This window comes from Myxine glutinosa, chromosome 8 (genome assembly GCF_964187855.1).
Source record: "Myxine glutinosa chromosome 8, kmMyxGlut1.1, whole genome shotgun sequence".
Lineage (NCBI taxonomy): Eukaryota > Metazoa > Chordata > Myxini > Myxiniformes > Myxinidae > Myxine > Myxine glutinosa.
The window spans coordinates 147,788,636-147,801,418 of record NC_136268.1 but is presented as its reverse complement, the minus strand read 5'-3'; the positions used below and the strand labels follow the sequence as shown (position 1 = coordinate 147,801,418).

The following is a 12,783-nucleotide window of genomic DNA, read 5'->3' as shown; positions in this document are numbered from 1 at the left end:
TCTATCTCTCTATCTCTCTCTCTCTATCTCTCTCTCTCTCTCTCTCTCTCTCTCTCTCTCTCTCTATATATATATATATATATATATATATATATATATATATATATATATATATATATATATATATATATATATATATATACAGTCACACCTGTTAGTGCTCCAGCTGTTCGCATCTAATTGTATTTTCTAGTTTTTGTTTTTACCTCTCTCTATTGGGCAGTCTCACCTGTTCGTGCTCCAGCTGGTGCATCGACCCACTGTACGCTCTGTATTGCAAGGCCTCTTGAAGAAGCGCTTGCTTCCTGCTGAACATTGCATCACCAAAAGTGAGATCATTTGCCTTATTTCCTATTCCCCTGCCATTTCGTCCACTTGGATTTTGACCTGTGCGCCAATGACCTCCTCACCAGCTTTTCCCTTAGCTGCCCTCCTTAACAGCTTCTGGCCCTGCTTCTTGCACATTTCGTTGCATATGCTCACCAAATTATTGTTCACATATGATACAGTGTCAAACCATTGTTCACACAACCCATTATATCCCCATTAATCCATCCCAAATCCACCTTCTTCAAATTCCGTTTTCTTTCCTGAAAGTCCTTGTAGTGTTCATCTTATTTATCCCATGTACCCCGCCTCAGCCCTCTCCCTTCCACAGATCTCCCGATGACCCTGTTCATTACTGTTGTTGTTTCCCTCTCTCTCTCCCTCTTGTCTCCCACTCCCTTTATTATAAGTTCCATGTGTTAGCTCTTACATGAGCCTCGACTTAGTATACAAAAAAAAAAAAGACAACAACACATGACACAGTGGCAGGCTGTGAGTTTGACAGACAAGTTTATTTCATGGTGCTGTCTTTATTTCCGCCCTTCTTTTCTCAATTGGTTAACATTTTTAACACTTTTCTCATTCATTGACGTTTTTTACCTCCACCAACAAAGGTGAACGGAGGTTATGTTTTCACCACTGTTTGTCTGTCTGTGAGCAGGATTTCTCAAAAAGTTATGGATGGATTTGGATGAAACTTGGTGGACTGGTTGTGTGTGCTACAATAACGAATTGATTCGATTTTAGTAAAGATCCAGATATATTTTTTAGGTTTTTTTTAGTGGTATTTTTACCATTGAAAGATGGGGTCAAAAACAATATACAGTATAGCATGATATTTAGAATAGTATTGGACCTGCTTGGTATTGTTGGATTGATTGATTGGATTGATTGATTGGATTGAATAGTATAATCCCTGGTTTTGGGCTAGCGGCTAGGGTGCCGGTTTAGGATCCTAGGATCCTGGGTTCGAATCCCGGTCGATCGCTGAATTAACGCCAGGGGGGGTTGACTCAGCCTGTCATCCTTCCAAGGTCGGCTAATTGAGTACCAGTTCACTGGTAATTCCCTGTTTGTCGTTAAAGGCGGCAAAAAGGGTTGGCGTCAGGAAGGGCATCCGGCCGTAAAACATTGCTTCAAATAGGGGACCGAAAAACAACAACAACCACGGTTCCCGAAAAAGGCCAACCCCCGCTTTGCGGGGAAAAATGGCCTCTAAAGGTGGTTATATTTTATATATATATTGGACGGGTTATGACAGAACATTGTGGATGTGTTGGCGGAGGTGACAAGAACAAGCCAATTAGATTTTGGTTAAGGTCTGGATCCAGATCTGGCCTGCAGTGGGATACAAAATGTAAACTGTTCAACCTGGCAGAGGTATGTGCTCTACCGTGTGCTATTTATTTGTTCTAGTTAATACAGAATTGATCTCTAACCATCTATTTATAATTGAAATTATATACTTAAATATGCTTTACAATCAATATTGCATTTTTCTTAACCACTGGTGTTTTACCAACAAGCAACATCGCACACAATTGTATGTTGGTGAAAGAGCTGATGTAGTCATCGAGAATCAGTTGCAGCTGGGTATATAATAAATGCCACGCCTTCACCCATCCCCTTTTTTTTTTTCTTTTTTTTTGTATACAAGATCGAGGCTCGTGAAAGAGCTAACATTAATCACACAGAAAGACAGATCGACACATAAAACATATAATAAGGGGAGCGGTAGAAAAGATAGGGAGAGAGGGGGAAGGACACAAACACAACATTTGAGAGCAGGGACATCGAGAGATCTGTGGGAGGGAGAGGGCTTGGGGGGGGGGGGGGAATGGGAAGGGAGGGTGGAGGTATAAAACATATGGACACTGCAAGGACTTCCCTTCATGTTCTTTCCACTCCCCTTTCCATCTTCCCCTTCCATTCTCTTCCCCAGTAAAACGAAACTTTTCTAGCGTGGCAGTTTCCTCAGGTGGGGGCCTCAATGGAGAGGATGGAGTTGAGCAAACAGCGATTAAAGTCTCCTTGAAGTGTCCCATCACCTTCCGTCGCATCCAGCTGCCAGCCCGAGGACAAGACTGTAAACACGTGCAGGTAATCACTTGTGCCTCATTCTCATGCACTCTGACAAGTTTTCTAATTGTTAATTTCATTTCATTTATCCACTTTGTATCCAAAAACGTGTATGGCTGACACCAAATCCCTCCAGCAATCTCTGTTCTTGGATATAACGTTTCTTCTTTTTCGATGTTCATGCCATTGCATTATTTCAGCTTTTGTTCCAACGGCCTTCTCCGAGTATTTTTTGGTCATCCAACCTTCCTTTTTCATGTTGTCCAAAATATGGATTATCTTGTCAAATTGACTCCTTTTCTTCAGACATGCCCAGGCCTATCTACCTCCACTTTCTTTGCTTTATCTTCTCTAAAACACAGACATGATAGAAGTAAATAGACACCATTATTTTTAAATAAACTTATTTATTGAACATTTGAAGTACATTTGATCCATTTTAATACATACTGTCGTGTCCATAGCCGATGAACACCAGCCTTGGACGAATAGCCTGAACGGTCCTTAATTCCGAGGCAGACAGCCAAATTTGGTGGTTGGTTTGTCGCGTGTAGAGGGAAGGCTGTGAAGCGCTTACCTGAACAGAAGCACACTGGTTTAATCCGGAACTCACAAAACATGCAAACACGACAAAGATAATTCAACAATAATGATTTTAATGTAAATAAATGAAGAAATGAAAATATCGAAATAAAGGCTGAGGTAACTTAATTTCCTACCCGAGGTACCACCACATACAGTCTTGAATACAGACGAGGGGACAGATAAAATATAAAATAAAATCCCTTTAGCCGACTGGCACTCAGCTTTGGCCCCAACGAGGACTTTTAGGAGCTTGGTAGTCATTGAAGCTCGAAGCCCTACAGGCGGGAAGTGCACAAGATGGCCGTGGAGTCGCGTGCCTAGCAGCCACCGGTGAGAAGCAAGCAGATATGACGGCCTCCTTCGCCTCCGAAGAGCACCACAGCCAAAACCTCCCTCACAATGCTGCCCACACAGCCAAGAGCTCCTCACTTTCTTCAAAAGTGCACCACAAAGCCCAGCCTTCTCTTCACAGGCGCAAACCAAAGATGGCCAACCTTCCTCTTCGAGCAAAAAACACCGAGAGAGAGAGACTCTGTTTCCAACCGTCATTTCTCACTGGAACCTTCTACATCACATCACACCGACCAATGGCCGAGTTCCACCGATCACCCCTTGTCTCCTTGACCAATCACAAAGCTCGGGGTATGGCCTGCCGGCTTTGCTCTTCCACGCCCCTCGTACCACTCTGGGGGTGTGGTCTTTTTCAATATTAGTTTGGGGAGGCCGGGTTTACTTGCCAAATGGCTCTGCCTGGCTTGCAGGAAACGGTTGTTGTTTAAATGGAGGTTTTTATGGTCGGCCTTGTTGTAGTTGTAAAAACATAGGGAAAAGCCACAGGGGGCAGTCACATACTGGGGGAAAACTAACCTTATTCCCTATCTAGTTAACACAGCTTCACCCCTCGTGTGAAGACACAAACAATCTTAAGCTCCAGTTTCCCTACTTAAAGACATTGAGATGTCTCCTACGCGTCCATGGTCCATGCTATATCTGTACGATCCTATCTTTACTGTGGGATTCCATCATTTACCCCCACAAATGTAATAATACACCAGTATTTTGTAGATTTGCCATTTGCAAATTTCAACGCTTTTACTCTTTCAGGCATAGAACTAACGAGTTCAGAAATTTTCTCTTGTGGGATTTCTGCCCAGACTTCATGCAAAAGGTTTAGCAATTCTGCCCATGATGTTGGTTTCCTGGACTTTTTCCACACAGTTCAATCCATTATGGCCCAGAGGTGTTCAATGGGATTCATGTCAGGAGACTGACCTGGCCATGGAAGTCGCTTGATCCCATTTCTGTCCTGCCATTCATTGGTCTTTTTTGCAGTGTGGCATGGAGGGAGCTCCATCTTCCAGAAACAGAGTGTTGTTTTTTGACCATGTGACCAGTGGAGAAGACAGGGAGAAATCCATTCTCAAGGATAGAAATGCATATCGTAGAGTTGATGTTGCCAACACACTCCACAAGCTCTGACCGACCAGCACTCCAGATTGCTCCCCACACCATCACCGAAAAACCAGTATTTGACAGTTGGCTGCAATCGGTTCAAATAAATTTCTTGACTGGGAAGTCTCCAGATCCATACGCGTCCACTGTCAGAAAATTGAGCAAATTGTTGTTGTTGTTTTTGTTGTTTTTTTTGTTGTTATTTTTTGTATACAAGATTGAGGCTCGTGTAAGAGCTAACATTGATCACAAAAAGACAAACTGACACATAAAACATATGATAAAGGGAGCGGGAGACAAGATCGGGAGAGAGAGGGAAGCGCACAAGTACAACATTTGAGAGCAGGGACATCGGGAGATCTGTGGGGTAGGGGGTGGGGGGGGTGGAGAGGGCTTGGGGGGAGGAGGCATGGGAAGGGGTGGGGGGGGGTGGGAGAGGTATAAAACACATGGACACTGCTATGACCTCCAGGAAAGAAGTTGGTATTTCAAAAAAGTGGACCTGGGGTGAATTAACGGGGGTAGAAAAGATCAAGGTTTTGGATGGGGGAAGATAAGAGATGGTGCTGAACAGCTGTTTTAAAGACCTGGAAGGAGGAGTGGGATTGAAGAGAGTGGGGGAGTTTGTTCCAGAGGCGGGAGTAAAGAGGAATGAAAGAGTGAAGGTGAGCAGAGAGTCTTGATTTTGGCAGTTTCACCAGAAGAGGGTTGCTGGCAGATCTTGTGCGACCTGTAGGAATATTTGGGTGACAGAGCACAGATAGAGCTGGGGGAGCTTGGCCGGATCGGAGTCGGTAGAAGACAGAAAGACCGCCTACCTGCCTGCGGTGAGTGAGTGAGTGAAAGGCCCTCGGAGTTAGCTTCATCGTGGGAGATTCCAATGATTCTGAAAGCTTTGGTTTCAACAGCGTGAAGCCGAACTCGGTGTGAGGCAGGAGCACCGGCCCAAATTTGGACTCATCTGAAAAAGAAAATGACAGTTTGCCTAAACTCCAAGGGTCTGTTGGCCATCTCGTCAGCACACTCCTTTCTCGTTTGAATGTTGGCCTGTCTAAGCAGAGGTTTTCTCCTAGCTGCTCTCCCATAGTAGCCCAGTTGATGAAGGTACCGCACGGCAGTTCTTGAGCTAACTTGGACCTCCTCTGCAGCCTATGCTGCCTTGCAACGGGGAGTTTTCTCAATGGACCGCTTGACAGCTCCAAGACACCTTTCTGAGGGCCGAGGCCAACCAGAACGGCAAGATGTGGATTCCTTGCCATCGCGGGTGAGTTGCACAATCATCCGATTGACTGTAGAAAGCGGATTGCCAAGGTTCTGAGATATCTGACGCTGGCTGTCTCCACCTTCCGATTGGCCAACAACTCGTCCTCTTTGAAAATCGGAAAATTGGTGTGCTATCTGGGTTTGCGGCATAGTTAATTGTCGTACAAGACCCAGGAACTCGTTTCTACAAAGAAATAGTCAAATATTAGTACAAATCACTGAGTAAAACTGCGTTATACAGATGAAATCAATAAATTTAAGGTGTCTATTTATTTCTGTCATCTCTCTGTAATGTCTTTCTGACCAATTCTTTTTCTTAGCTTCTTCGATCGAAATTTCATTTTGCCAAAACATCTTAAGCATCTTTCATAGACATTTCTGCTGAAAATTCTATGACTTGAACATTCTAAAAGGACAGACTTGGTGGTTGAATGAAACAATTTTAATTTTGTCTCCATTTGATATGTTTGTTTTTTTTCTTCTTCAATATCTTCAAATGTTTTCGATACGAGTGCCAAATCGTCTGCATAATCAAGGTGTTCCAAAAAATGTCTTGAACCATTTAGCACCTGTTTCTCTCCCTTGTGTGGACTAATTGATGCCTCATCCTTATTTACTTTTTCCAAATGGTGACCATGTCATGAGTAAACATTCATGTTTGAGAGAAAAGGTTTGAATGGTTGAGTAATATCACGTGGTTTGTCTGTGTGTCTGCATATCTTTCTTCGCACGCAGTGTTTTGACCTCGAGTCATATTTGCAACTAAACTGTGAGCGGGGAACCTGGCGTTGTCCTGTCTGCAAGTAAGTTAGTTTTGCTGATTAAGCTCAGCAACAGCAGTTCATGTTTTCAATACCTGTTCTCTATTTGTTTCAAACATAAAACGGCTTGATATAAATGGATTAAAGGTACAACATCTTATAATATACATTCACATGCACATTGTATGTTAAAGCAATAGAGATTGTTTTTTTATGCCTCAGTCCCCGAAGGTGGCCGGAGGCTTTATTTAATGATGCCATGCTCACCCTAGTCTGACCATTTGACACAGCTCCACTGTGTGATTCAGGAAGAATGGGGATTACCAAGTTTGATTGAAACACCATACTTCTTCTTCTTTGTTCACATGCAGCACAAGGTTGTGGGGTAGCATCGTTGGCTGAGGGCGTGGCTGTGCCACCGATGCAATGCCCTCTGCTCGTTCGGGCAGGAATTTGTAATTTGTTCAGGGTTACGGCAATAGCTTGCCGACTCTTCTCGCAGGACACCATGGGATATTTAACGTCCACCAACTGATGCTTGCAGATGGGACGCTCGTTTAACATCCATCTGAGGGACGGCACACACATCGATGAATCGCCCGGCCTACGAAACACAGTTTATAGTTGGGTCGGATTCCGAACACAGACTAGACAGCTCAGAGGAGAGTGTGCGTACCTCTAGGCCAAGTATCTGTCAGCCCAATACCAAATTCAAGAATGACCTCAATAATGAGTTTGCCGAGTTTTATCAAAACACCCACCATTTGGATTATGAAGGAAGGTTGAGATTGTCAACAGACACAGATGGATAAACATTTCACCAGGGGTACAAGTTCCTCGGAACGCAGGTGCAAGTTCGATAAAACTTATCGATAATGCGATGAACAAAAGGAATTCTCTGTGTGTACTTTAGCTTGCAAAGCCATCACATTTCTCCATAAATGATTAGTCCATGACACGGGCATATGTCAATTTTCTATTCTGATGATGAAGTTTGTATAATGAATGGATAATTAAAGTGAGATTTCTTTACAAATCATGAGATGTAGTATCGTTCATGAAGTTGTACAAAGTGTTTTATATTGATGATTACTGTTCTGGATTATTTAATAACGATTTTCGAACTTTTGCCCCCCTTTTATTGCCATTGTAGTTTCCGTTATAATTGCCATGCTACTAAATGTGCTTGTGTGTTTTCCTGCAGTAAGACAGCTTTGTTAGAAGGTCTGGAGGTCGACCAATACATGTGGGGAATCCTCAACGCTATCCAGAAGTATGTAAAGCGTTTTATTTTTAACTCCAAAGCAACTGCACAGTTACCTTGTACTGTATGTGCACTTGCTTTTCTTGACTTTGATTTCGTATGATATCGGTAAGATACTTGGAATAGCATCATACTGGAGTTGCTTCTGGGTTTCTAAAAGCTGGAACACCATTGAAGTGCAATACGTGAAATTTTGTTATGATAATGAGTGACCGTAGAAAGCCTGGTGTTGGCTTAGCGGTTAGGGTGCCGGCTTGGGATCCGAGGATCCTGGGTTCGAATCCCGGTCGATCGCTGAATTAACTCCAGGGGGGTTGACTCAGCCTGTCATCCTTCCGAGGTCGGCAAATTGAGTACCAGCTCACTGGTAATTCCCTGTGTGCCACAAAAGGCGACTAACAGCGTTGGCGGCAGGAAAAGCATCCGGCCATAAAACATTGCTTCAAAAAAGGGGACCATAGTGCCGGAAAAAGGCCAACCCCCGCTCTGCGGGGAAAAATGGCCTCTAAAGGTGGTTCATAATGAGTGCATGCACAAGTGGCCTGTGTATACTTTCCAAAACAAATGGTGCTTGCTGCAGCTCATTCCTGCAAGTGCAGCGCACAAAAAGCAGGTGATGCCGATGAGTAATCTTTTCAGTCTTCTTCATTGGACTCAAGAGTCATAATCCATCCAATGCTGTTATTTATTCTCTACTTGTCACTTATTTAATGCTTGCCCCTTGATAAGGCCATTAGAAACCCAGCCATAGCCTTGGATTGATGAAGAAATACTGTGCAGAAGCTTTAGGAAAGCAGAAAATGCATCATCTTTATTTTCTTCCTCTTTAGCTTCAAATATTTCACTTGGAACGAAATAGAAATATAATTCGGAAAGGAAATTTTCTAAAAAAGAATCTAGTGAGCTTGGATTTTACTTTTGTTTATGCAGACATAATATTTGCACAAAATGTTTCCCATCATATAAAACAGCCGTATTGAAATTTTTTTCCCCAAACTGGAATGTTTATACGTCGACACAAAATATAACTGCAGATGAAGTCAATGCAATTTATATTAGAGCGAAGTCGATGCCACGCCCCATGCTTCCCCCTTTATCGCAAATCCCCATGCTTCCCACTTAATGCAAAGTTGAAAGATGCAAACAGTTCCACACGGAATGACCCAATATCAAATTTTGAGTTAATTTTTTTTCCTGTTTTGATTGCTATGCATGAGTCCCCACCCACTTGGGGCGCATGAACCAAGGGTCAAATCCAAAAAATCGTTACATATTTCATGCATCTCACAATGTTGATTTCCTACACAAAGTTTCATCAAGAAATGTTTAACAATCTACCCATAATTGCATCTTTTGTTTTTTGAACTTTTGACCCCGTCCAAAAGTCTCCAGGGGGAGTGAGGGAGGGGGGAGGGCAAAAATGATACTGCCCTCACACCTTCTTGCCATGTAGTCATCATAACTACCAAGTTTCGTGAATTTCTGTCAAACTGTTTAGAAGTAAATAGCGTGACAGACAGACAGACGGAGCTGATTACAATATCGCCTTAGTTTTTTTCAAAAAGCATTGGGATAATTGATCTGCATTCTTCCCTCTGAAATGTCACAGAGTATATAGTTAATCACAGGGAAAGAGTTTCAGCTCGGTCATGAATATACGTATGAAACAATATCAAGTAAAAACGTATAGATGACTTGGTCTTTTTTTTTTTTCTTCTTCTTCTTTTGTATACAGAGTCGAGGCTCGTGAAAGAGCTAGCATTTATCAAACAAACAAGCAAACAAAGTATATAAAAAGGGGAGCGGTCGACAAGATGGGGAGAGAAGGGGAGGAAGCACACAAACACAATATTTGAGAGCAGGGACATCGGGAGATGTGTGGGAGGGAGAGGGCCTGGGGGGAGGCAGGATAGGTATAAAACGCAAGGACACCAAGGACTTCCAGGAAAGAAATATATAAAGCTGGTAGATATAAGGGAATATATAAATGTTACACACGTTTATTAAAGCTGTTTATGAAGAGGACAGTGTACGTGTACAAGACAGATTCCAATTTGAATGTTGTGAATTTGCTTTTGTTGATTTGTGTATGCATGCAGCACAGAGGTTGAAGAAGTGACTATAGATCCAACGTGTTCATGGCGCGCGGTGCCCGTAAAGTCCGACGTGCACGTGAAGGAGGACCCCGACGGTCCACTTGCCAAGCGGCTAAAGCCTACGAGTCCCGGGCAGACGGCACTTCCCAACGTCATGGAAACGATCGCGGCCCTAGGTCCTCCAGCATACATGAACGAATACATGAACCAATGTACGGATGGATGCCATTACTCTTTTCTCTGTCAATCGCTCACTATTTCTTCCACTAACAACTTCTGAATGCTTTAATGAAGTGCAATTTCCATCACTCACTCGGCTCCCTTTTATCCCAATTTCCTCAGCAAACAATTACACTGGGCAGGCCCCTTTCGGCGAATTTCCTCAGGGAAACCCAGCAGCTCCTGCCCTCACTGATTTTGTGAATGGTCAACAATTGTCTCACCCACCGGATGGGATGTCTGATCAGGTATTTGTTAATTCACTGCGTCACTACTTTCATTGGCCAGATAGTATTTGATTGGCTCTTCTAATATCAAGCAGGTTAACCTTGCATACAAGTATTAGGCAGATATCTAATGCAGATTTTGGCTCGTGCGATGGAAATGTGATTGCATTATCGACTCACTTTAGCTTTCCTTGCTTATATTTTTCCAAATTAAAGCTTCAGTTCATCGGCATTTTTATTTTTAGACATGAAGTCTAGGCTTGTCGAGGAGCTGGAACACAGAGGACGAACCCAACAGATCCCAATGTAACACAACAAGGAGAACATAGTATAATGGGGGACAGGGGGAAGGGACATCAAAAGCAAGGTAGATGGACACGACGGAGGGACCCTTGGAGGAAACATGCTCATGAGGAAGAAGGAGATTAAGGGGAAGGGGTGGGAGTGGAGAGGACGCAGGGAATAATTATTTTTGACCACTAAGAAACTCATTTACCCACAGATGCTGCCTCATCAGGCACCTGAACCTCCCCACAATGCTTTGCAGCAAGGCCTGCCCCTTCCACCAGCCAATCAAGCACTACTTCACCATGGAACAGGTGGCCAGCCCCCCCTTCCTGCACCGAACCACCCCCACGGGGAGCTCACCTTTCCACCTGGAATGGATGGACCCCCAGGAGGGCAAGCCACCCCTGAAGTTCCAGAACCCTCACTGGATGTGAGTTGTGACGGTTGTTTCATCCATATTCTTTTTATTCATAAATTGCATGATGGATTCAAATAACCATGATGGGGTTGTTGGAATTCCGTTGTCAGTGATATGAACTCCTTCCAGGTAAAAATGTACGCCGATACATCGGTACGATTTGAAAGTTAATACGATGGATTTAACAGAGTTGGCATTATGACGTTCCTCTCTGAGCGCATGGCTCATGATGCTGATTATTGTGGATTGCGTCCTAATGTTTTTGCAATTGATGTAAAGATACAATGACGTCTCCTAATGTCCGACACGTACTACATGTATAAGCTCTGCCTTCAACCTTAGACACAATAATTAAAAAAGATAGTACTGCTCAGGTAATTTGATTTGCTTTGTGCCCGTGGTGCATTGATTATAAAGAAACAAAGACTTGCTTCATGATATAGTATTCATATCGATTTGTGCTTACGTCACCGAATGTGTATGTAGCACCTAAAGAGACATTCAATGTCAAATACATCTTTGCAGCTTTTCTATTGTCATTTTCAATTTTAACAATAAATATTGGTGATGTTAATCATTGCCACCAGTCGTATGGTTCGGACAATGACTAGTGAAGGAAAGTTCATCCGTACTGCTCGTCAGTTCTGATTTTTGCCGAATTTTATAATCATGCTTGTCTTGTTCTTTCTCTTTGCAGATTCGGTTTTTTGTGCCGTTAAGTTAAGTGTTAATTGAGCCAAATTCTTTCATTATGCGTTTGTTGATATGGAAATGGAATCGCTATATATTCGCCATTTTGTTTCTCTATATAAGATTGAGGCTCATGGAAAAAGGTGAAGGAGGATAAAAGGGTGACATACTGACAAGGAGGAAGTGGGGGCAACAGTTGGACATTATAAGAAAGGGAAGTAATGAACAGGAAAACAGCAGAGAAAGGAGGGGAGGAAATCGTTTCCTGCAAGGAAGAAGGTTGGGTTAGGTGAGGTAGGGTTAACAGGGGTATAAAATATTATGGGTATAGATGGGTGATGTGAGACGGTAGTGTACTGCCTGGTTCAAGTGTTAGAGGGCAGAATGGGATTGAACAACCTCACAATGGTGGTTCCACATATAAGAGATGAAGAGGACCAAAAGGGTTGAGGTGTGCAGTCAGCCTAGATTTAGGGAGTGTAACTTTGACGGGGTTGTTGGAAGAATGCATGTGTCATGTAGCTTCTGGTTTGAGGGCTGAAACAGTAGAGGGAGCTAGGCCAGAAGAGAAGCAGTAAAAAAGGCAGAAGCAACTGACCTGTCTATGTGGTAAGAGCAACAAGCCTAGTGCTTGAGCCTCATTGTGCCGCCAATGACGGTGAGAGCTTTACATATAATACATTCTAGTAGAGAGATGTGATGCTGGGGCACCAACTCCTTGGGGAGAGCGGTACTCCATTGACCTATGGACAAAGGCCATGTGTTGCCGGCTGTGAGTAGTTTTGGTTTTTCAAGGAATTACTTTCAGCAATGGAGGATGCCCAGGCTACCGCTGGATTTGGAAGCCAGCTGTACAATCTTGTCAGCCCAAGAGAGGTCAGTGGTTGTGACCCAAGAAAGTGACTGAACTTCTTCTAATGGCTGACCATGGAAATAGGTGGGTTCGTTTGAAGATTTTTCCAGAGCGACGGGGTGAAAACGAGATTTGCCGGTATTGAATTACATGCTCCATTTATTAACATATCGTGAATTCCATTTTAGCAGAGAGCGATGCAGTTGCCGTCTGTCTGTCAGTGAGATGGATTACTGTTTGCCATAGTGTGGAGTTATCAGC

At 43.2% G+C, this 12,783-nt stretch overlaps 1 protein-coding gene across 10 annotated transcripts in view; it reads left to right on the top strand.

The window, feature by feature from the left end:
- The window catches only part of ZMIZ1 (zinc finger MIZ-type containing 1), a 338,869-nt gene that overhangs the window by 307,968 nt on the left and 18,118 nt on the right, over window positions 1-12,783 (top strand). For 9 of the 10 annotated variants that reach the window (XM_078783818.1, XM_078783816.1, XM_078783815.1 and 6 more), the window contains 7 exons: window positions 224-329; window positions 2,270-2,427; window positions 6,442-6,509; window positions 7,672-7,740; window positions 9,831-10,039; window positions 10,170-10,294; window positions 10,776-10,991. In XM_078783818.1, the coding sequence (XP_078639944.1) occupies window positions 224-329; window positions 2,270-2,427; window positions 6,442-6,509; window positions 7,672-7,740; window positions 9,831-10,039; window positions 10,170-10,294; window positions 10,776-10,991 (951 nt within the window). The remainder of the gene's footprint in view (window positions 1-223; window positions 330-2,269; window positions 2,428-6,441; window positions 6,510-7,671; window positions 7,741-9,830; window positions 10,040-10,169; window positions 10,295-10,775; window positions 10,992-12,783) is intronic. The other variant, XM_078783821.1, reaches the window with a different exon arrangement.